The sequence below is a fragment of the Lepidothrix coronata genome, unplaced genomic scaffold, assembly GCF_001604755.1.
Source record: "Lepidothrix coronata isolate B3197 unplaced genomic scaffold, Lepidothrix_coronata-1.0 Scaffold151, whole genome shotgun sequence".
NCBI lineage: Eukaryota > Metazoa > Chordata > Aves > Passeriformes > Pipridae > Lepidothrix > Lepidothrix coronata.
Window position 1 is genome coordinate 1,536,405 of NW_016690331.1, and position 21,302 is coordinate 1,557,706.

General features: G+C 49.4%; 1 protein-coding gene across 3 annotated transcripts in view; it reads right to left on the bottom strand.

Annotated features, from left to right (window-relative positions):
* Positions 1-2,804: 2,804 nt before the first annotated feature.
* The window catches only part of LOC108504075 (mitogen-activated protein kinase kinase kinase 3-like), a 77,085-nt gene continuing 58,587 nt past the window's right edge, over positions 2,805-21,302 (bottom strand). For all 3 annotated transcript variants that reach the window (XM_017828688.1, XM_017828685.1, XM_017828687.1), the window contains exons 8-17: positions 18,457-18,590; positions 15,721-15,794; positions 13,487-13,554; positions 11,522-11,614; positions 10,344-10,538; positions 9,391-9,539; positions 8,679-8,810; positions 5,659-5,788; positions 4,895-5,072; positions 2,805-3,656 (exon numbers count right to left, since the gene is read on the bottom strand). In XM_017828688.1, coding sequence (XP_017684177.1) covers positions 3,428-3,656; positions 4,895-5,072; positions 5,659-5,788; positions 8,679-8,810; positions 9,391-9,539; positions 10,344-10,538; positions 11,522-11,614; positions 13,487-13,554; positions 15,721-15,794; positions 18,457-18,590 — 1,382 coding nt within the window. In that variant the 3' untranslated portion in view covers positions 2,805-3,427. The remainder of the gene's footprint in view (positions 3,657-4,894; positions 5,073-5,658; positions 5,789-8,678; positions 8,811-9,390; positions 9,540-10,343; positions 10,539-11,521; positions 11,615-13,486; positions 13,555-15,720; positions 15,795-18,456; positions 18,591-21,302) is intronic.

Genomic DNA, 21,302 nt, shown 5'->3' on the forward strand with positions numbered 1-21,302 from the left:
AAGGAAAAAAGAAAAAAACAGGAGAGAAGGAAAAAAAAGGAAAAAAGGAGAAAAAAGGAGAAAAAAGGAGAAAAAAGGAGAAAAAAGGAGAAAAAAGGAAAAGAGAAAAAAGGGAAAAAGGAAAAAAGAGGAAAAGAGGGGGGAAGAGGGGGAATGAAGAAGAAATAGAAATAAAGAAAAAATAAAATTTTGAAATAAAAATAAACAAAAATTATATTAAATTTAAAATTATAAAAGCCTATGTGTTTGGAATACAAGGTGGGATGTCAGGACAAAGGGACACGCAGAGCCATCAGGTCAGAGAACTGCACAGATCCATTAGTTCCAGAGAACCCTGGGAATCATCATCTCCTTGTCACCCTCCGGCCCCGCTGCTGCCCTGGGATGGTCAAACCAGGTGTCCTTTGTGCCCCTGCCCTGCTGGGAAGGGGCTGTACTGGTGAGCAGGGGACAGGCAATGGAAATGTAGGATTGTGGAATCATTAAGGTTGGAAAAGACCTTCAAGATCATCGAGTCCAACCATGTTCAACACTAAACCACGTCCCCAAGTGTCACACCCACACGCTTTTTGAACACTTCCAGGAATGTTGATTCCACCACTTTCCTGGGCAGCCTGTTCCAATATCCCACTCCAGCCTCCTTCCCAAGGGGAATTAATTTCTCCATGGATACCCGGGGATGCAGCTCACAGGGGAAGCCACCGGGCCTGCTACAGGCAAAGTAAAATAAAATCAAACCAAACCAAACCAACAGAAAATGACTTTACATGGCAGGATATTCCATTCGCTTTTCCTGGTTCCATTCTGTACATCAGAACACTGCAAGGGTTTTACAAACCAGAGAGGCAAAGGCACCTGAGGAGTGTCTCAAACACACACACGCACACACACACACACACACACACATCCCCACGAGCCACATCCATCCACGGGATGTTTGGGTGGTTTGAGGGCCCTGGGAGTGTTTTGGGCTTGAGAGCCTTTTGCTCTGAAGGCTTTGGAGAGAAGGAAAACACCCACCCACCACTGAAGGACGGAGAAAACCCAAACCAAACAGATTCAATGAAAGAGAAGAAAACAGCTTAAAAATGGTTTTGATTTTTTTTTTTTTTAAAACTTTGGTGAACATGTACTTTGTTGCTCTCTTCTGCCAAGCCCCTTCCCAGCCAACGATGATTTTTTTTTTCCCTTGTATTTGTTTCCAGCCATCCCATATTACTGATCAGACTGATGGGTTTGGTCCTGTTCACAGAATAAAGTCCTTCATTCCCCCTTGGCAAGGGGTGACTTTACCCCCTCGAGGAAAGCTGTCCATCACTGTCATGGTCGACTGGCACAAAGCCCCGGTGCTGCTCCATCACTGCCCCCCAGCTTCCCCGGATCCCAGCCTGGGCAATAACCAGCCTCTGCAGCTTTCAGGCAAACTTATAGGGAATTATTTTAGCTGTTTCTTTTAATTTGCCCTAACACTCACAGAGTTTCATTATTTTAAAACTGAAATAACCCATAGAATCATGAAATCATCAAATGTTTTGGGCTGGAAGGGATCTTAAAGGTCACCTCGTTCCAAGCGCCCTGCCACGGGCAGGAACACCTTCCACTAGACCAGGTTGCTCCAAGCCCCATCCAAACTGGCCTTGAATGTTTCCAGAGAAGGGTCACCCAGAGCTTCTTTGGGCAACCTCTTAAATTTTGCTTCTCTTTTCAGAGCTAAGGATGCAGAAACGCTCCCGCCGCCACACCAGCATTGCAAAGCCTTGATCTCCTCCACACGGAAGAATTCAAGGATGTATTCACACAAACAACCAATTTCTCACTTTCCTCTTAAGTCTAAGCAACACTTTTCATTTTCAACGAACACCAGTGTTAAAATAAACCTGTGTCTGGCGCTAGCCTGAGGATGGAACCTCCCAATACCTTCTTATTTAACCCTTTGCTGAGCCAGGTGGAACTAGCTAACCCCGCAGGGAAGGGGGAGGTGGGATGGAGCAACTAATTTATCCAAAACAACCAAGATCTGATTAATTATTTAATTACCTTCCAGGGATTCTGTGCGTGCTCCCTGCCAAGGTTTTCCAGCAGGGACAGAGGCCACTGCTAGAAAACTCTGACCAGTTTTCCAGCTGGTCAGAGGCCACAGCCCAGCTCTGCTTTCAACTGGCCCATTTTCTCCTACAACTTTAAATCTACTGTGGGAAGAAATCTCCTTCCAGCTCCCCTCGACCACCACAGATCCACTCCCCTGGTCTGAGGCTCCATGATCCTGCAGCTGCTCCCTTGGGCACCACCAGGGAGATGACATCCCCCTACCCTGTACCTGGGGATGGTCTCACAAGACATGGAGGAGAAGGCACCCAGATCCACAGGCACTGGTCCTCTCTGCCTAATTTTAGGCACTCACTTGGGTTTTACAAAGACCCCCTGGGCTCTTCCTACAGCTTCACTTCCAAAACACATTGGCATCCTCCCAGCCCCAGCATAGCAGCATGGGCATGGATTAGCAGAGCTGTGGCTGAGCAGAGCCATCCTCGCTGAGATTCCCTTCAGCTCCCACCTGAATCCAGATGGTTCCCAATGTGATCTGGCTGGTGCTGAGCCCTGCCAGCATCGACAGCGTTTAAACACCATTGTCATTTAAACAGCCCTCAGCCCGTGGCAGGGGTTCCGGGCATCCGTCCGTGGGTGTACCCAGCAGAGACCTCCTGCACCCCGAGAAGACCCCTTTCTTCCCAGACTCACACACACACACACACAGACACACACGCACACATACACACGCACAAACGCAAAGTCAACACGGCTGCTGCATCATCACACCCGACTCCGAGTCGAGCATCACTCCTTGATTGTAACCGCGTAAGGCACAGGACAGATTGAAACGCCGCCCCCCTGGAGCCGCCGGCTGGTCCCACGAGCTCCAGCGGGGTCGGTCCCCTTGGGAACGGGGACACCCGGGTCCCCCCGACTCTGCGGTCTGAGGATCATCTCCTCCGGCTCGGCTGAAGGCCCTGTCTCTGTTCCTCTGCGAAAGGCAGTGATGGCCACTGAGCATCCGATTCCTCCCCCGGTCCTGAGGGTGCTGCCAGCACCGCCGTCATGCTGGGGGGACAGACCCCATTTGCTGCACTTCCCCCAAGAGATCAGTTACACGATGAGGGGGGACAACCCCGGTACCGCTGGCGGCGAGGAGGTTACGTGGTCCCAGGCCAGCACCCGCACAGTCCGGGAAATCCCTCGCTCCGAATTCCCGGCGCCAACAGTCCCGAACGCAGCTTGAAAATCCAACAGCGCGGCGGGTGCCGAGGCAGCGACGAGCGAGAAGGGACCTGCGGGGGCCACTGCCAGGACAGCCCCGGGCAGGGGTCTGACCGCGGGTCCAGCGGCCGCCTCCGTCCCGCCGGCGCTTCCCAACCCCGCTGCCGGGGGCTCAGAGCCCGCAGTTGACAAAGGGGTGTCTCAGCAGGTCCTCGGCCGTCGGCCTCCGCTTCTCCTCCACGAAGATCTGCTTGAGGAAGTTTCGGCAGCAGCTGGAGACGCTGTCGGGGAGCTGGGGGTTGGTCGGCTGGGTGGCGATCTTGAAAATAGCCGCCATGGCCTCAAACTCTGCCCACGGCGGCTTCTCCGTTAACATCTCCACCACGGTGCAGGCCACGCTCCTGCAACAGTGCCAAGCACAGGGGTGAGGCGGGGGGAAAGGGTCAGGGGTGGTGGCCCTGCAGGTGATGTCTGATCACCTGCCTGAATGGACTGTGTGGGAAGCAAACGCCCACGAGGTGAGCACATGTCCCCCAAAGCTCCCTGGTCGCACTTGGCACTGGGATTTCCACTCCCACAGCAGGAGTGAACTGAGGAGCCTTGCCCTAAAGCTGGTGGATTTTCTGCCTAAGTTAACCATCAGATACTAAGTTTCATAAAACTGTGTGAGAGATCTTATCAGGGCATCCCCTGAAGGGAAGCCCAGGCACAGGTTCAGACACCATAGTTTCAGCAATACTATGTAGCTCCCCAGGAAGCTGAGCCAGAATGAAACATGTTTGCTCATTCCCAACTTAATCTCTGAGGTGTATCTGAGAAAGAACACATCTGATGAGCAGCAAAAAGCCTGAGAGGTTTCTCTCTGCCTGCTGAGTCGTCCTTGTCTCAGCAAGGACACTCTGCCACCTCCATTCATAGTTGATTCTAAAAAAATTAAACCACATTTCCCTTCCATCAGCCAGGGCAGGTGGGGCAGGGTACATGGCTGCCTGCTGAGGACTTCCAAGAGAACCCTATTTGATGGGGAAAAGCTAGGAAGGACTAGTTTTTGTTGAAGCTACTTGCTTGGTCACGCAATGGAAAGCACACTGAAGGCAGTACTTCCTCCTCATTTATTGGGAGGATTAATACTGTTATCCCAACTCTTTCAGACTCCATCTTACATCCTTCACAAATTAAATCATTCACAAGCAGCCAATAGTTTTTGTTGTCTTCGTGCCTGAGCCACATGCAAACATCCAGGAGCAGATTTTGAAAGGCCTCAGGTCTTCTGAGCCTCTGAGCTCGGCTTAGCAAACCTAAAATCAGGGCCACCAAAACTCAACAGCTCTTTTAGTGAACTTCGTTATCAAATTGCTTTCCAGAATTGAGAGCAGTTATGGGACTAAGCTGAACATGATACTCACACACGACAAGAGCTTCCAAAAGCAAGCTCTGATTCTGACTGCTCCTGTTTTGGGATCTTCAGCTACAACATGCTCCCTCTGGATATCCACACAGCTGATCCTAACATACGTCTCCTATTTCCATCCTTTGCACTGCTTCCAACTACTGGCTACACCTGTTGCTCCCATTACAACTTCCCCAAAGGATTGCCTGATTTAAGTAGCAGTGGTGGGGTTTGTACTGTATCCCTTACCACACATCAGCTTTCCTTCCGTAGCCCTCTCCACTGATAACCTCCGGGCTCATCCAGTACGGTGTTCCCGTGACAGATTTAATCCCAGTCCCAGACATGCAGATGGTCTGGATGCGTTTGCTGGCCCCAAAATCTCCAAGTTTCACATTTCCAGCAGAATCTCTCAGGATATTGGCACCTGGGGCAAAAAGCAAAGACAAAACCCCAAGAGATGAAAGCAACAACCCGAACTGAAGTGGCTATAGTGAGGACAGAAGGAAGGGCACGGGCACAGAGCCGGGCATGAGGGGGCCCAAAGGGCCGTGGTGGGGCTGGACTCAGCATTATGTAAAATCCTTTTCTCCTAAAGCAGCTGCTCTCCAAGAGGGTTGACTCCCACCAGCATCCCCCCACTCAGGACGTTTCCCAGAAGTGAGCAGTGGATGGGAGCTGACAGATCATCCTCTCCACCCACAGACAGCAGAATAGAGCCCCAGACCTTTCCAAATGCCAGAGCCTCTCAGTTCCTGGGTATGTTACACCAGGTTTTCACATGTGCAAGAGCAGTTAACAATAATTCCTCTTGAGAGAAGACAGCACAAGATTTTGGCTTCAGCTGCACGTTCAAGATTTTCATGGTTCAAGCTGGTGAAGGGCAGGGGCAAAAATACTTTAAATGTGAGATCCCAGCACTATGCTGTGCACAAGAATTTATACTGGGGCCAGGGGAGGCTGGGTTGAACAAATCCAAGCAAGCAAGAAGCCTCTCTGTATTATCCACTCACCTTTAATGTCCCTGTGGACAATCATATTGCTGTGTAGGTAGAAGACTCCCTGCAGGATCTGCCTGGTGTACTTCCGTGTGACATTCTCGGTCAGAGCACCGTAAGCTTTTAGCTGGTCCTTTATTGAGCCCTGTTGCAAAGAAACAACATGAACCCGCCGTAAGGACCAGCAGAACTTATCGTGTCACAGGAACTTTTTAAGCTTTCCTGACCACTTTATCATCCAGCTCAAAAAAACCCCCAAACCATTCTGTGTAGAAACAGCACAAGTCCACTTAGTGCTGAGTGGAGGAAAGATTTGTCCTCATGTCCCAGATCCCAGCGGAGAAAAAGGTAGTTTCTGGTGCATGTCGGTGCTTCCTCCTGGCAGCACTACAGACCTTTTTCCCCCTCTAGTGGCTGGATGGGTGTCACCGCCTCATGGAGACGGACCAAACTGATGAGGAATTACAACTCAAAGTGAGATCAACTCGACTAATTAAATTCATAGAATCATTATGGTTGGAAAAGACCTCTGAGATCATCGAGTCCAACCATTAACCCAGCACTGCCATTCAACACCAAGCCATGTGTTTTCTGAACACTTCCAGGGTTTTCTGCCTACTTCCCTGGGCAGCCTGTTCCAATGCTTCACCACCCTTCCAGTGAAGGAATTTTTCTAATACTCAATCTAAATCTCCCCTTTCCCTATTGTTTCCCCTTGTCCTATCATTTGTTACGTAAGAGAAAAGAATGACCCCACCTGCCCACAACCTCCTTTCAGGTAGCTGTAGAGAGCCAGTTCTTGGGGCCAAGAGAACTCAGTCTTCTATGAAGCCTCCTCCCAAAACTTCACACAGCAAGGAGCACCCACGGCCATGAGGGACAACACCCACTCACAGGACTGCTCCAACAAGAAGACCCAGGGTAGGGAATTTGCTACTAATTGAATCTCTCAAACTGGTTTGATTTTATTGATCAAAGAGGAAAGGACACAGAGGTGCAGATATTATCATCTGCAAGAGGCTGACACCCTTGGCTTTAGCTGCATTTTCTGTCCACTTGAAAGTTAGATGTGTCTCACTGCGCCAGAGCCGGGTTTTAGCAGGATGAACCAGAGGCAGATTTGGGGTTCACACTCAGCTCTACCTCCAGTACTCAGGTTAGCTGGGAAGCAGGAGGGGAAACTCATGCTGCTTCTGCCTGTCCTGCAGCTCTGGGGTTGATCCAAGATTGCCAGTCCTTCTGTTCTGGGAACAGTGGCTGCTCTGCTCCAAGTCAGTCTGTCAAACTTTATCAGCTTTTCCACATCCACCCAACTCTGCTGTTGCTCTCTACAGCTACTGTTTTGGCTTCTTTTGAGGCTGGTAGTGATCCTGTGGATGGGCCTCTCCTTTCCCTTTCACAGCACTGCTGGAGCCACCCGAAATGCTCTAAATGACCCCCTCACACAACCTGTATGCAGGGTATGTTCACTCACCCACAACCAAACAAGCTTTCTTATCCTGTCCTCCCTCCCCCTGAGGGGGGACATCAAACAAGAAGGTGGCACAGGTTCTTTGAGGCCTGTGGTCATTCTGTTTTCCAAGCACAAATTAAATAAAATAGCTTATGGGCAGGACAGAAACTACAAAGTCAGCTATTAACTGGGTTCATAAGAACAACAAGCTAATGATGCACCCAAGCTTGGCCCCATGAAGATTTTGCCAAGCTATCTGTCTTAAATTGGAAGTTTGGCCAGACCCAGCATTGCAGAGCTGCTGCCCTGCAAGGTCTGGGAACTCACTCACTTCCACTGGCCTTGGAAACCAGAGCCCTGGGCTGCTTTTGTGAAATGAACTGTTGTTTCAGCAGCAAAGTCAATCTGTATTTGGTCAGAGCTCAGGTTTATCATTAAAAAAAACAAACACTGAACTTCCAGCCCTGCTGGACGCTGCCCCAGCATCAAATGCTGGTTTCCTGGCTGCTAACAAACATCGGCACGCTGCGGAATAAGCAGCAAGGGGACTGCTGGAATTCCTGGGATTTACTCCTCTGGGTCCACGCCTTATGGTGAGACCTTAAAATGAGATGTCTGCCCACAGGGAGAGAGGGAGGACATGGCTCAGATGCATGGAAGTCCACCTGACCACTCACATGCAAGATGTGTTAGAAGAGCTTCTAGCACATTTACTAAAGACCAAAATTATTTGCAACCAGATGACTTAATTGTCCCTTCTGACCTTACAAATATCTGTATAAACAAGGGTTTATTCTCCCACACTCTGGGGAACAAATCCAGCTGGACAGGAGGGACTTGGGAGAACAGATCCTCCAGCAATGTAAATAGCATTATGCTGATTTACACCAACCGATGACTTTGTCTAATGGCTGACGTAATTCACAAGCTCCCAAACAGAAAGAGATATTCAACTCATCCATGTACATTTTCCAGCCCTGCTTAGACTCCCTCAAAGCTTTCTGACCTTCTTTTTCCCAGGGGCTATTTCATCCCATATCAGCAAAGTCACAAATTGAAGCTGCTCGTGCACGAGAGGATAACGCTCCCCACAAAAAGCTCTGTCCTCAACAGAAGGCTCCAAGTGAGTAACACTGTTTTTAATACACACGTGCTGAAAAGCCACAAATAATTGGTGACAGCTGTGGGAGGACAGTTGTACTATTAGCTTTTCCTGCAGGGATTTGCAATAAATACTTAAGGGTGGGCTCAGGCCACAGTGTTTGGAGCCAGATCCTGGATCACGTCCCACATTCGCCAAGTGCGGATTCCAGACTGTGAACACACCCTGCTCCAGGATTCAAACCTAAAACCTGCCTGTAAGGCTTTTCATTTCACCCAGTGCACGTTGAGGGGCTTCACTATGACATCTGACTCACATCCTAAGCTTTTCCAAGTCCTTAGGGATGCATCCAGTGCTCTGGTTTAGCTCATCAGCTATGGAGCAGCTCAGCTGGATAGTTTGGCTCCAGATCCAAATTTCACCAAACTCCAGGACAGTTTCAATCTGTTTTCTGCCATTCAGGACAGGAGCCACACTTACCCCTGGCATGTATTCAACAAAGATAGACAGTTTCTTCTCCTCGGGGTCCCTCAGGCACCCATAGTACTGCACTATCCTGTCGTGACGGAGAGTCTTCAGCAGCTGGATCTCACATTCTAAAGCATTCACCTCCTGTAACAAAACAGACTTCCTTGTGAAAGGGAATGATAACTTTGGGAATATTATCCAAATACTGCTCGATGCTGAGCACACTTTCTGCAGCCCCTGTGAAGCTGTCTGCAAAGAAACTGGCCACAGGAGGCTCAGAAATGAGGAGCACTGCTTTAAGAGAAAGGTAAGGAGAGAGACACATGGGATACACAAGGGCTTGGCTTTGAGACAAGTTTACTTATTATTCCAGGAGTTTTTCTGGAAAGGTGTCAGTGAAGTCCCCAGCAAAGCTAATGCAGTGCCCAGAGAGGAAAGAAGGTGAAGGGGAGCAACAAGGACAAAACTAAGGAAGAGCAGTTACACCTGCAAGAGATGATACCTGAGACAGAGCAGGCCAATGTGACCAAGGGACTAAGAGGCAGAGGAGTCACCAGAGCACCCTGACTGGTGCCACAAGCCATTCAGGACCACTCTAGAGAGGGAAAACAACACCCTGCCTCCACACACCACCTTCCATCAGGGACACAGATACCTCCACCCTCAGCCTCCAGCCCACAACTCCCCAAGGTGCTGCAGAACAGAGTCCTGCCCTCATACTCACTTTACTTGTCTCTTGGCTGTCAGGATCAAAAGGCACCTGCTTCACCGACAGCTCCCGCCCAGTGTCAGCGTCGTAGCAGAGATAAACCTCCCCAAAAGCTCCTCTTCCCAGCAGCTTCCCCAGCCTCCAGTTCACAGGTGCCTGCAGGGCTGTACAACAGAGGAGAGGGTTCAAAGAGTGCATCAGGGAGGCTTCAGCATCCTCCTGACCCGACAGTGTGCAGGGCAGTCAGTGAGCCACCCTCTCCCAGGGGCACCAGGACAAACCAGTTTTAGCACTGGTGCTATTGGCATGGGGGGATGTCTCCCAGTCTGCACTAGCATTAAGCAGTATCAAGTCCTAAAAAAATCCTATTTCATTAAGAGTCCTTCCTCCAAAACTTGTTTTCTTAGCCAATGTTGGACTTGCCCCTCTGCTCTGGGACTGGTTAGTGAGATACAGCATGGCTGAGCAGCAGCCCAGGCAGGGACCAGTAAGGACTTTTTTTATCTCACTGCTCATTCCTAGGTTGTTATTTATCACTGAACAGGCCCCAAATGCACCAAGTTCTACAGTATGGGCAGTTTTGCAATGGCAGAGGAACCTGGGTGCTGGGGTGACAGCAATGTCACCAGAGGAGTGGAGCCTCTGGATGCATTTGCTCCCACAACCCAAGCCTCTCTGAAGCTTCTGCTGCGTGAGCACACTGACAGTCCAACACACAAGCAATTTTCTGCAACCCAGCAAGTGCTGAACACCAGCTGACACCATCAAGGCCAAGGTAAGATACAGTGTGTTATATTAAATCATTCTCATTGAGACACAAGCTCATGCAATGTGTCTTGTGCTGGGGGTGCATTCACCCATGGTTGACTCAGCTGCTCATGGTAACTCAGCAGGTCTTGGCAACTCAGTTTTGTGTTGAGGCTCAGTTCTGCTGAGACCTCAGGCACTCGGGGCTTTGTTTCACTCACAGTTCCTCGCTTTTGTAGGGGAGGTGCTGAAGACCTGCAGACCCTTCTCGCAATTGTTCCAACATTTGGGCCTGTACTCGTCGTACTGCAGCGTACTGAGCTTGCTGTCCCCATTAAAACTCTTGGTTCTGCTGGAGGGGACGAGCTGGAACAGGTTCTCCTGCGGGAAGTAACTCCTGGGGAAAGTCCTCCGACCTGCAGGAGAAAAGGGGGAAAGTTACAGCAAGAACACACACACACCAGGTTGGACCTACCTGTCACCACCTTCTCATGTCACTGCCCAGATCCTCACCTCTTCAGTTGAAACAAAACAACTGTAATTAAACTGAAGCAAAGCCCTGCAAACATTTTAAATTCAATTTAAGAGTTGATAACAGCAGGAATTACATCTAATGCAGATGCTTCCAGAGGGGTTTGCAACAGTTTAATTACATTAGAGGGTTTGTTGGCTGTTAATCACAATTAAACATTGAACAGGCAGGGATTTACATTGCAAATTATCCCTGCCATCCCCTAAGTCCATAATGCAAATGACCACACAGCAGTGCCAGACCTGCTTTCACAGGGGTGTCAGTGAGAGATGAAGTTCATTCTGGAAGGCTCAATATGCTCTCTGCATGTACTCACTACTTTTTTCCCAAGGGAATTTGATTCTAATTCAGTTTGGCCTCCCACCACTTGCAGTCTCACACAGTGAAGGAAAGAGCAGGAAAAAGGTGATGGAGTGGTCCCCAAAGCTCAGAACTCAACAGCTGAAAACAGAGAACAGAACAGAAACTGCTACCCTGAAATTGCTCAGGGATTTCCTACAGCTCTGTGAGAAACCTGCTGTAAAGGTCACAAAACAGCATCCTCAAAAACAAGCAATTTAGGGAAACTGAAAGGTTGATTTTGCCAGGGATGAGAAATGCCAATCATCCACAGGGCTAAGTTAAAACTGCAGGTGTGAGCAGCAGAGGAGCTGAGCACTGACTTTCCTATAGGCCGTAGTTGCTCAGCACTTCCCAAGAGCAGAGCCTCAAGGTTGCAGGGAGGATGCTCCTCAGAACACACAAGTGAATCCCAAATTCCTTGGCGGTTCTCCCTTTATTAGAAACCTCTCCTTCCCAGGTCTTTCCAGTCCTAAGCACTGTCACAAGCCATCAAGACCCTGGACCGATCACCCACCCTTTTCTTACCGTCACTGTAGTCCTTGCGGCTTTGGGAGAGGTGGTACTGCCTCGGGAACGTCCCGCCCTTCCCAAACCTCTCGCAGAACGGGATGTCGAAATCTGACAGGAGGGAAGAAGACACACATGTTTCCGAGATCAGCTCCGTATCAAGTGCCCAGAGTGTTTCTTATGGGAAACACTGAATTACAGGGAAGAACGAGGTGACAAGCTGTTCATTTACACAACCCTACGTTCCCCAAGGCTCCCTCTGAAATCGCTCCACAGTCACACACTCCTCAGTGGAAAATCAGGGTTAGACACACTGCTCTTGGTGCCCCTAAAGCAGAGGTTTAACTGCTGACTTTAAGGACCCTGGCCCACACTGTTCAAGTGAAAGGCAGAGGACTGACGTGAACCATGCCTAGTTTCCAAGGCAGAGCACTAAACGTCTTATTTGCACATGGAAAACACAAAAATCAGTGTGGATACAGAACTGCCAGGCAGGGTCAGGCCTAGATCCATATATCCAAAACCTTTGCTCTGAAGTCAGTTATTTCCAGGGAAATGCAGAAATCCAGCACTTGTGCCAATACCAGACAATCTCTCCCCTCTTTCTTCTCAGATGCGACTCCTCACCTCTGAAAGCCAGGGACCAATTTATACCTCCAGAGCTCCAAACTTTTATATTTACTTTGATTAAATGCTAGAAAGATAGAATATACAGAAGGGATTAAAGACCATCAGAGTTCAAAAATGGGATGATGAGAGAGATGGATGGACATAAAAGATAAGGACATATTTTTTTAATAAAAGCCACAGCACAGGAAGCCATTGCTGGTAGCACCAAATAACTTGAGATTAAAACATCCCTCCCCAAGTTTCACCTGCTGTTTTTCCTCCCTCCAGTTCTAATGACACAGCCCGTTCTGATTGTTTGTTTGTCTTAGCCTGGGGCCAGCAGCCGCTCCTTGGAGGCCGTTCCTGGCCTCTGCTGCTCTTCAGCATGATTGCCAAAAGGAGCACATAATGGCTGAAATATGGTCAGCAGGAGAAGCAACAAGGACAGGGCAAGAGGTTCTTGGGGAGCCACGTGTAAGCGATGGTGCCCAGTGGTGTCTCAAAGCAAAATGACACGGGGGGAGCATTAAAAACCTTCTGCAACGTGGCCTGACTGCAGCTTCATCTCTGCAGTTCAATCTAGAAATCCTGCCTCAGGCCAGGAATGAGTTCTCCTGCCACAAGGCTGGCTGCCATTTGCTCATTTTTAATAGTGCAAGTCATTACAATATTGCAGAGTTTCCATGATTTAACCAGCTGGATGTTTATAAGTGATTAAGCAGTAACTTATGATCCCTGCAAGTTACCAGTAGGTTTCTCTAACAGCATTTGCACTGTTGCAGATTATTGTTAATGCAAGCAGAAGAGGTGTAACTCCCTAGAGAGAGTTGAGTTTTGCTCTGTAGGAAGTGGAGATCCTGAAGGGACAGCTCCCAGGTACTATCAGAGACAAAAGGTGATCCCACAAGGCTGTTTGCAGCTTGCCAGCACCTCACAGTTTTCTCCAAACAGAAGAGCACAGCCCTCTCAGCAACATCTTCCAACACAGATCTCTCAAAAGCTTTACTTGCTCATATTCATCTACTTCATGGCCTTTGCTGCCCAGTTTGGACTGTTGTTGCTGTAAATTGATACCCAAATCAGGTCCAAAGGTTCTTCAGTGCTACCAGCACTGCTGCAGAGTCAAGAAGGGTTAATGAAGACAAGAGCAGCCCTGCCTGTGTTTGGTGCTCTGGGTCTTTTAATTTTAGAGAACATTCAGGTTTGATCATTGCAGAGTCAATTCTGAAGTGTAACCTAAGCAGTGAGGTTGGTTTGCTTGATTGCTTTTAATTACTTTCCATGCAGTGCCATCTCTCTAATAGCCTTTATCCAGCCTCTTCACTACATACTTTTTATACTTTTAAGCAAATATAAACCACCAAGAGTGCTTACCCATGCAATCAAGGCTGTCTTTGGGATGGCTCTTCCTTCCAGGAACAGGGGTTTGCGTAAAAGGAGGGCTACAAAGAGATGAAAAAAAAAAAAAGCAGGATACATTTATTATATCAGAAAGGCTATGGAATTAATAGACTTTAGAAAGGACAGGCTAAACCACAAGCTGCACTGATCACTGAGCTCCCATCCTCATCCTGCACAAAAATGAAGATTGGTTTTCTCTGCTGGATCACAGCGTGTTCCTGTGGCAAACAAAAGAGATGCTGCAAAAACCACAGTCACCAGGCTGAAAAGAAGCAGCCAAAGATCAGAACACCTGTGCACAAGGCTGCACAAGAGGGCTGCAGATTTCTCTGCCCTCAGCATCAAGTATTCAACTGTGCAACTCTGCTTTCTATGGGCATTGTTCAGTTGCTGCAGAGGTACACACTAAAGTCCTTCAGTCATGCCCAATTCATGCAGGTAGGTTTCCCCTTTTCTGCAACATCATCCCCCACCCTCCTCTCACAGGAAGGTCTGTACCACCACTGGGAACATGCACACTCCCAGGAGACCAGGAGGGAGAGTGCGGGATCGGTGCCTCAAGGCTCAAGGTCTTTGAAGTACACTGAGCGATGATAAAGCACTGCAAGGGGACCTCAGCAATCCCAGTTTCACCCCAGGCTCTGTAAGGGCCAACAGGGTGATCTGGACACATTGCTTTGCCACTTTCCCTTTCAACAATATGGGCACAGAGCAGAAATCAGCTTTGTGAAGTGCTCTGAAACCTGCTCATGTCAAAGTTGATCACAGTTATGGCAGAGAGGAATTTGTTGTGCTGTTCCTGAGCCTCAGCCTGGCCACCATGCCTGGTAACTCACTCTGCTCCCTGGAGCTGATGCCATCCCAAGCAATTGGCTGTAAGGGCTCAGCTATATCTTTGCAGGAATAGTCTTACTCCTCTTTTTGCCTTGGAATAACACAGCCCTTCTTGGGCCTTTTCCAGCTCCTAGACCTCATGACTGGACACACCTGCCTGCTTTGCATATGAAATCAAGCCATACCACCCTCTCACAAAGACGCCCAAAACTCTTCTCTCAGTTCCCAATGCAAGTGTTACAACCAGCCCACACTCCTTCTGCTGCTCTTCCCGGCAAAGTCTGTGCAAAAGCAAAGCTGGGGCAGAGAGGCCGGGAGCACAAGGAATCCAGCTTCGATACAGCCGTAACAATGAGCAAATACATCACAGGAAATTATTAAAAGCCACAAAAAGGAAATGGACCACGATGCTGAGACAGATCCAAAGCGCACAGAGCAGCAAACCCGAAGCACGCTACACAATCAACCCGACGCAGACCTGCTGGAACACAGCCCTGGTGCTGTATGGCAAAAGCAACAGCGGAAAAAAATAGAAAATCTTTGATGCAGACGGAAAAAAATAATATACCGCTTCCCAAAAGGACACTGTGTCTTATGCACAGCAGCAAACATACAGTTTCTGTGCACGTGTGAGTCGGGACCGAGCAGCCGCATCAGCCATTGAGTCCCAGCCTGGGTTAGTACAACGTGTCCCAGTTGCTTCCTGCTGAGAAGCTAAACTTAGTTATTGCTTGTCTGGTGTCCTCAGCACCTTGACTGACACGTCTGTGGCTGCTGGCAGTGCACAGGGGCTGCTGAGTTTACCAGTGGTCAATGGAGAGCAGACAGCATGCTCGGGGAGGAGGGGACATGGAAAGGCTAATGGAGTATTGACCCGGTGACTGCAGAGAGCCAGAGAGGTGGGAGGTACTGTGAGGGTGGGGAGGCCCTGGCACAGATTGCCCAGAGAAGCTGTGGCTGCCCCATCCTTGAATTGTTCAAGGCCAGGTTGGACGGGGCTCGGAGCAACCTCGTCTAGTGGAAAGTGTCCCTTCCCATGGCAGGGGGGTGGAATGAGATGATCCTTAAGGTCACTTCCAACCCAAACCATTCCATAATTCTATGAGAGGGGTCTGACAAAAAAAAAAAAAGAAAACCTGGGCACACAAAGCCAGGCTGTCTTTGTCCAGCTCAGATTACTGCAACTCAAATCATATCATCCCACAGACATCTGTGCTAGGATCTGGTTTTCAGCGTTAAAGATAAATTTGTTTCGCTCAGGTGCATCCTCACCCCAGCAGAAATCTCAGGGGATGCCACTGACTCCACTTCTCTCCCGCTGTGGAGCAGAAGCTGCATTTCAGCTGGTGAACGTGATGGGAAGTACAACTCACCTGTCCACAGATCTGTCCAGCGACTGGCAGCTCCCAGACAGCGAGTCGTCAGGGCTGATGAAAGCTTCAAGCATCTGACAGTGAAAGAAAAGGGGAAACAATGAAACCATGCACTGCAGCTCCTCAAGCTCCAGAACCTCTGCAGAATCAACAAAGCTGCTCCAAAGCCAGCTGATTTACACCAGCTGATGCCAGTCCCATAGGGATGAGATTCAGCCTAACAAAAATTTTCTTCCCAGTGGAAATCCATTTATGATGCCCTCTCTGCATTTTTTGTTCTTTCCAACTGCTGTTTGCCAGAAGGAAAACTGAGGCAAAGATAATTAGCACCCTGATGCTCAAAGCATGAGGAGAAGTCAATGAGATTCAAAGTATAATAATAATACTGAAAGAAAATATGTATCAGGACACAAAAGATGTGCCCAAGGCCAAGTGGATATTGTGTACCACAGCCAGGACTGCAGCCCTGGACTCCTCACTTCCCGAGCTGCCCTGGCACATGAGCCCAGCCTTCGTCTCCACTGATAAGCGCAGCATCATCAGGGTTGTTGGCCGGAGGAACTGGCTTGGCTCTCACCAGCCCAGTGAGTCAAAAGCTGCATTTGTGTTGCTTCCTGGATGAGACATTGTACTGGCCGGGGTTATTTATAGCTGGTTAGTAACAATAGAGGGTTTGTGTGGAGTGGTAAACCCAGGGGCTGTGTGCACTTCCACATGGAGCAGAGCCTGCTCCGGGCCACGCTGTGCTGCAGGCAGCACCACGCTCCCTCCTGGCTGCACACACTGCTCAGCCCTGCTCCACAGCCAGCCCAGCTCACTCCTGGGAAAGCTGAGAAACGAGGGTTAAACACCACGTGAAGTCACATTTTGCTGGTTCCCACATGGCTCCTCCTTCCCCAACAGCCTCCCTTTCCATGTGCTGTTCCTGTAAGACCTCCTCGACCGGTTGTCACAACAGCTCCTGTTGTTTTGGCTGGACAGGCCCAACTGCGAAGTGCAATTTTTCTCTGCTTCCCAGTTTTTAAACCAAAACCCTCACCCTTCAAAATGCACTAGCCAAAAAGGATGAAGACCTCTCCTAAAACCCACTCCCCGCCTCTGCCAGCCATGCCAGGTCTCTCCCAGCAGCTAATGCTGAAACACACTAATTTCTCAAAAGCATAAAATTGGGAATTGGAGCATGCTCCATACTCAGCCTCTGTTTATCTGCCAGGCTGGTCTCAGGACCACAGTTACATCACAGGCTTGCACAGGGGCATTCCCCAATGGGCAGCAAGCTCCAGTTTGTAAGTGGTTTTCTGCGAGGCACGTATAGAAGCAGCAGTACAAGGACATTCTGAGGGCAAAGCCCACATAGGGAAAAGCATGGCTGCTCAATGAGAAAAGGAAGAAAAACCCAAAGCACCCTCAAACTCCCTTTTTCCTGCATTTAATTCACCAGAGAAGGGCTGCAAGCCACCCACAGTGTGATGCTGGGGAAAAGCAAGGAGAGCATCTGGGAACCTTCATAAGGAGCGGGCTCAGGCCTCTGAACTGATGGAGCTCCGTGAACAGCTGGAGGAGCTGTGCTGATTTACACCCAAAGGGGGTCATGGGGACCCTCCTCCTGCATGCACACACTTTGTCTTAATCCTCCCTAACGTGTTTGGAAGGCATGTGAAAACAGAAAGCCAACTTCTGGCTGCGGGGAGCACACGATACATCTGCACTCTGACGCTGCCAAGACTCACCCAGAGTGACTGCTCCTTATTTTATTAATGGCTGTATAATAAATCGTTGCAAACACAAACTTTGCCATGGAAACACTGGCACAGCCTGCACACAAAAGTGGAGCCAGTGGGTGCTACTGGAGTGTAGGGAATGCACATCTCCCCAGGCCAGCACGGCACCCCGACAGAGTGAACTTAGTGCCTTCCCAAAGTCCCTCCACGTCCCTCCTGCAAATTGTGGATCTTCATCCCGCACTCCCAAGAGCTTAACGGGAATGACTTATGTTCCCAGCTGACTTCACAGGATCCACAGCTCTTCAGAGCTATAGCTATAGCTTGAGCAGGGATGGAGAGAGAGGGAGGTGTAAGCTGCTCCCCTCCAGTCCTTTAACACTGCAGAGTTTTCCCCACCATGGGCACCAGTTTGGCTGGAGGAAGGGGTACTGCTCATCACTGAAGAGCTTGCTGCTCTTTTAATACTGAGAGTCTGGAATACACAAACTCCTTATTCAAAGAGGAAAAAAAATGTAAATATATGGGAGAGGAACAGAGACACAAAACCACAGAGAGAGGCTGTGGGCAGAGCCAAGAACTGTAACTGGAGCTCAGGCAGAAACTGCACATGGGAAGCAGCAGGAGCTGCTGATATCCCCAGGCTGTTGCAATCACAGGCAATCGGTTGCTTGGCACATTCCCTCATGGTCCACGGGATTTGGGAACGCTGTAGCCACGATGGCCTGGCAGCTGGTGCACACGTGTGTCCCAGATCTGTGCTCCTCCAGAGCTACCTGAGGTGCCCAAGCACATTTGCCATCCCCACTGCAGCTGGCTCCCAGGGTTCCTGGAAATCGGGCCTGCCATTTCTCAGGCATGCCAAGCCTGGGGGCACCCATTCCTGGAAAAAGCTGGCCTGAGCCCCACGCACAGGCCCCGCTGGGGATGTAACGGTGGGAACAGTTCCCACAGCTCAGCCTCCCTCGCTCCCAACGCCATCCCAGTTTAACCCACACACCCCAGCCCCACTCACGTTCTGGTCCATGGTCTCGGGGATGAACTCGCCCTCGCTGTTGATGCTGGTGTAGGATCCTTGGCGGGCGATCTGCTGCTGCTCCTCAGGAACACTGCCCGGGGGCGGAGAGCTCCGGCCAGTGTGCAGAGAGCCTGGGACACGGGAAAGGCGCAGGTCAAAGGGGGGACCTGCCAACCAAGTCCTTCCAGCGATCACAGACCTCCTGGAGATGCTGCTGGGTTTGAGCTTGTGTGGATGGGAATGGAGGATCTAGAGGTGTGATACTGTTTATGGGCATCCTGCAAAGCGTTTGCAACACGGAGAGTTTGTTGCTACGGGGCCACACAACATGTAGCAGACTTGACTTCAACCCACCCTGGATGCTAAGAGCTGTGCACTGTATCCAGGTGTGCTGCTGATGCCAGAAAGGAAAGGGCTCCAGAGTTTTGTTGTGATACAATCACTCAATCTCAGAGCAAACCACAAACTCCAAACCCACCTCCCCTCTTTGACCTCTGGGCCATTTCCTCCCTGGAGCACGTCACTGCCTTGTTCAGCAATCTGGGAAACAGCCCAGGTGAACTGAGTGCAACATCCCTTCAACACTTCTTATACGGAAAACGATTTGTGCTCAAACACCCTTCTCTACCCTTTCCCAACATGAAATTAAAGATGAAGGAAAACCAGCTTCCATTTTGCACCTGGGAGAGAACTCTGCAGCTTGCTTACGTAGATGACCCATTCCTCCCCCTTATTCCCCAGATCCACTCTAACTGATTCCTTGTGCCTTTTTAGGTTTTAGGCCTTGTTGCCCTTGCTTGGCCCAGATGCACAGGCCTGGCTCCACTTTCTCTCTGTGGTTACTCCCCTCCATCCCTGCTCTGTCATCACCTCATGGCAAGGAATTGCTGACGGAGATCCGTGCTGCTCCGTGCTGGAGCCTTAGTTGGTCGGCATTGTGCAACATGAGCTTTCAAACAACACAACAACTTGTTTTTAAGCAGACTTCTAAAAAGCACACATCCTTGAGGAGTTAGGAGTCACATGGAGATGTGTTTCCTTACACTTCATATCCATTTTTGTGGTGCTCTTGCCAAATCTTTGGTTCGTTGCTACCATTTGGTAACAACATGTCCAGGCTAAGCACAAGAGAAAGGTGCTGGGAAGGGGCTTATCCCATCACGAAAAGTCAACACTGATCAATCAACACAACTTCTCCCTCTTCAGCTGCTATTCTGCATCACAGTTACTGTGCCAGGTGGATCTCTGGCACGAATCCATCAGCGTGATCAACACCACAAATCCGAGTCCCCACCTTTTACTTATGCAGATACACATCAGGAGCTGCTAATGTTAACATTGTCACACAAGCACTAAAGATCACTAAATCAGGCTTGCTGGATTTATACCAGACACACAGATATTTCTGTCCCATGATACATCTTCCTTCAGACTCCTTCTCAGATTGTAAAAATGAAAATCATATGGCTTTGAGTTACTTTTTTTTCTTCTTCCTATTTTCTCCTTCAGAGATTTCCTGCAGGATAAGAACACAGCGAAAAAACTCCAACTGAAGTAACGCCAAGATCAAGGGGAGAGAATCTCTCAAGCGCTGCAGTGCTCATAAGGAACTGGCTTTCCACCAGCCCTAAAAACAAAACCAGTTGGGAAGTACGGCATCCTCTCTTGGAAGATAAATAAACAAACGTTTAACCATTGAACAGTTCGGGCACCCTGGATAAATCACTGCATCAGCATCCCCTCCTTTGCTTGGCAGATGCCAATCTGGAATGCAGCATAAGGACTTTTTTGGGTGGCTCTTGCTCCAAAAAGCTGCCAGAGGATTTGGCACGGTGTAACAGCTTCATCTTAGCTCTGCTGAGCATTTCTGTTACTGCTGTGACATGTGGGGGTCTGCTGTTGGGTTCTCTTGCTCCGATAACTCATTTACTGCCCAGAAAGTCTTTGGTATTACAAAGAGCTGTACAAGGCCTGTTTGATTTTGAACCCAGGCAGTTAAATGAGATTTATCACAAGCGCAAGGGCTTTGCATGATCTCACATTAAGCCTTAGCCTGGAACAACTACTCCCAGCCATAGGTTAGTTGTGTTCGACCTTCCAGAGTCACATTTCCTGCCAAAAAACTTTAAAAGGGGATAAGACACCAGCTATTTCCCAGCAGGTGAGGAAGCTAAACAAAATGCTTAGGCTTTTGCATGCCTGGAAACTGCTGGATTGAACCAGAGCCCTTTCAGCCAGGCTGTTTGGGCAGAAGTGCTGCCCAAAGTAATTTATGCAGCTTCACACCTCCAGGAGCACTGGCTGCTGCTGCTTTGCATCCAGGCATGCCCATCCACTTTGGAGGAACACAGCAGGTGGTGGGAGCAGAGCCCCAGAGCTTAAGGTTGATTCCCTGTTCCAGCCCTATCCTGTCCTGTTAAAAAAACCTCATGCAATGCCAGTGCTGCTGGTGGAGTGAGGAAATGGAAAATAGGGGTCAGGCAGAGAGAGAGAGAGAGAGAGAGAGTGTAACAGTGGTACTCAGTGGGAGACTTAATTCATAGTGGGGGCAACACTAGGCTGATTGGATATACTGGATAATGCTGCTTTACCCACCCTGAGGCAGAGGAAGAAACAGACACAAGCCCAGACGTGCCTGTTTGACACATCATGGATGCTCTTCACACTTGACCTGACACTCAAGAAACAGCAGCAGCACCAGGCAGAGAGAGGAGGCCCCCAGGGGATTGTCCTGGGATGTACAGGATCACATGGCAGCTCCACTGGGAATGGGGCAGGCTGTGAGGCACTTCTTTATAGGCCCATTGCTGGTCAGATCTCAGCAGCTCTGTTTAGGATTCCTG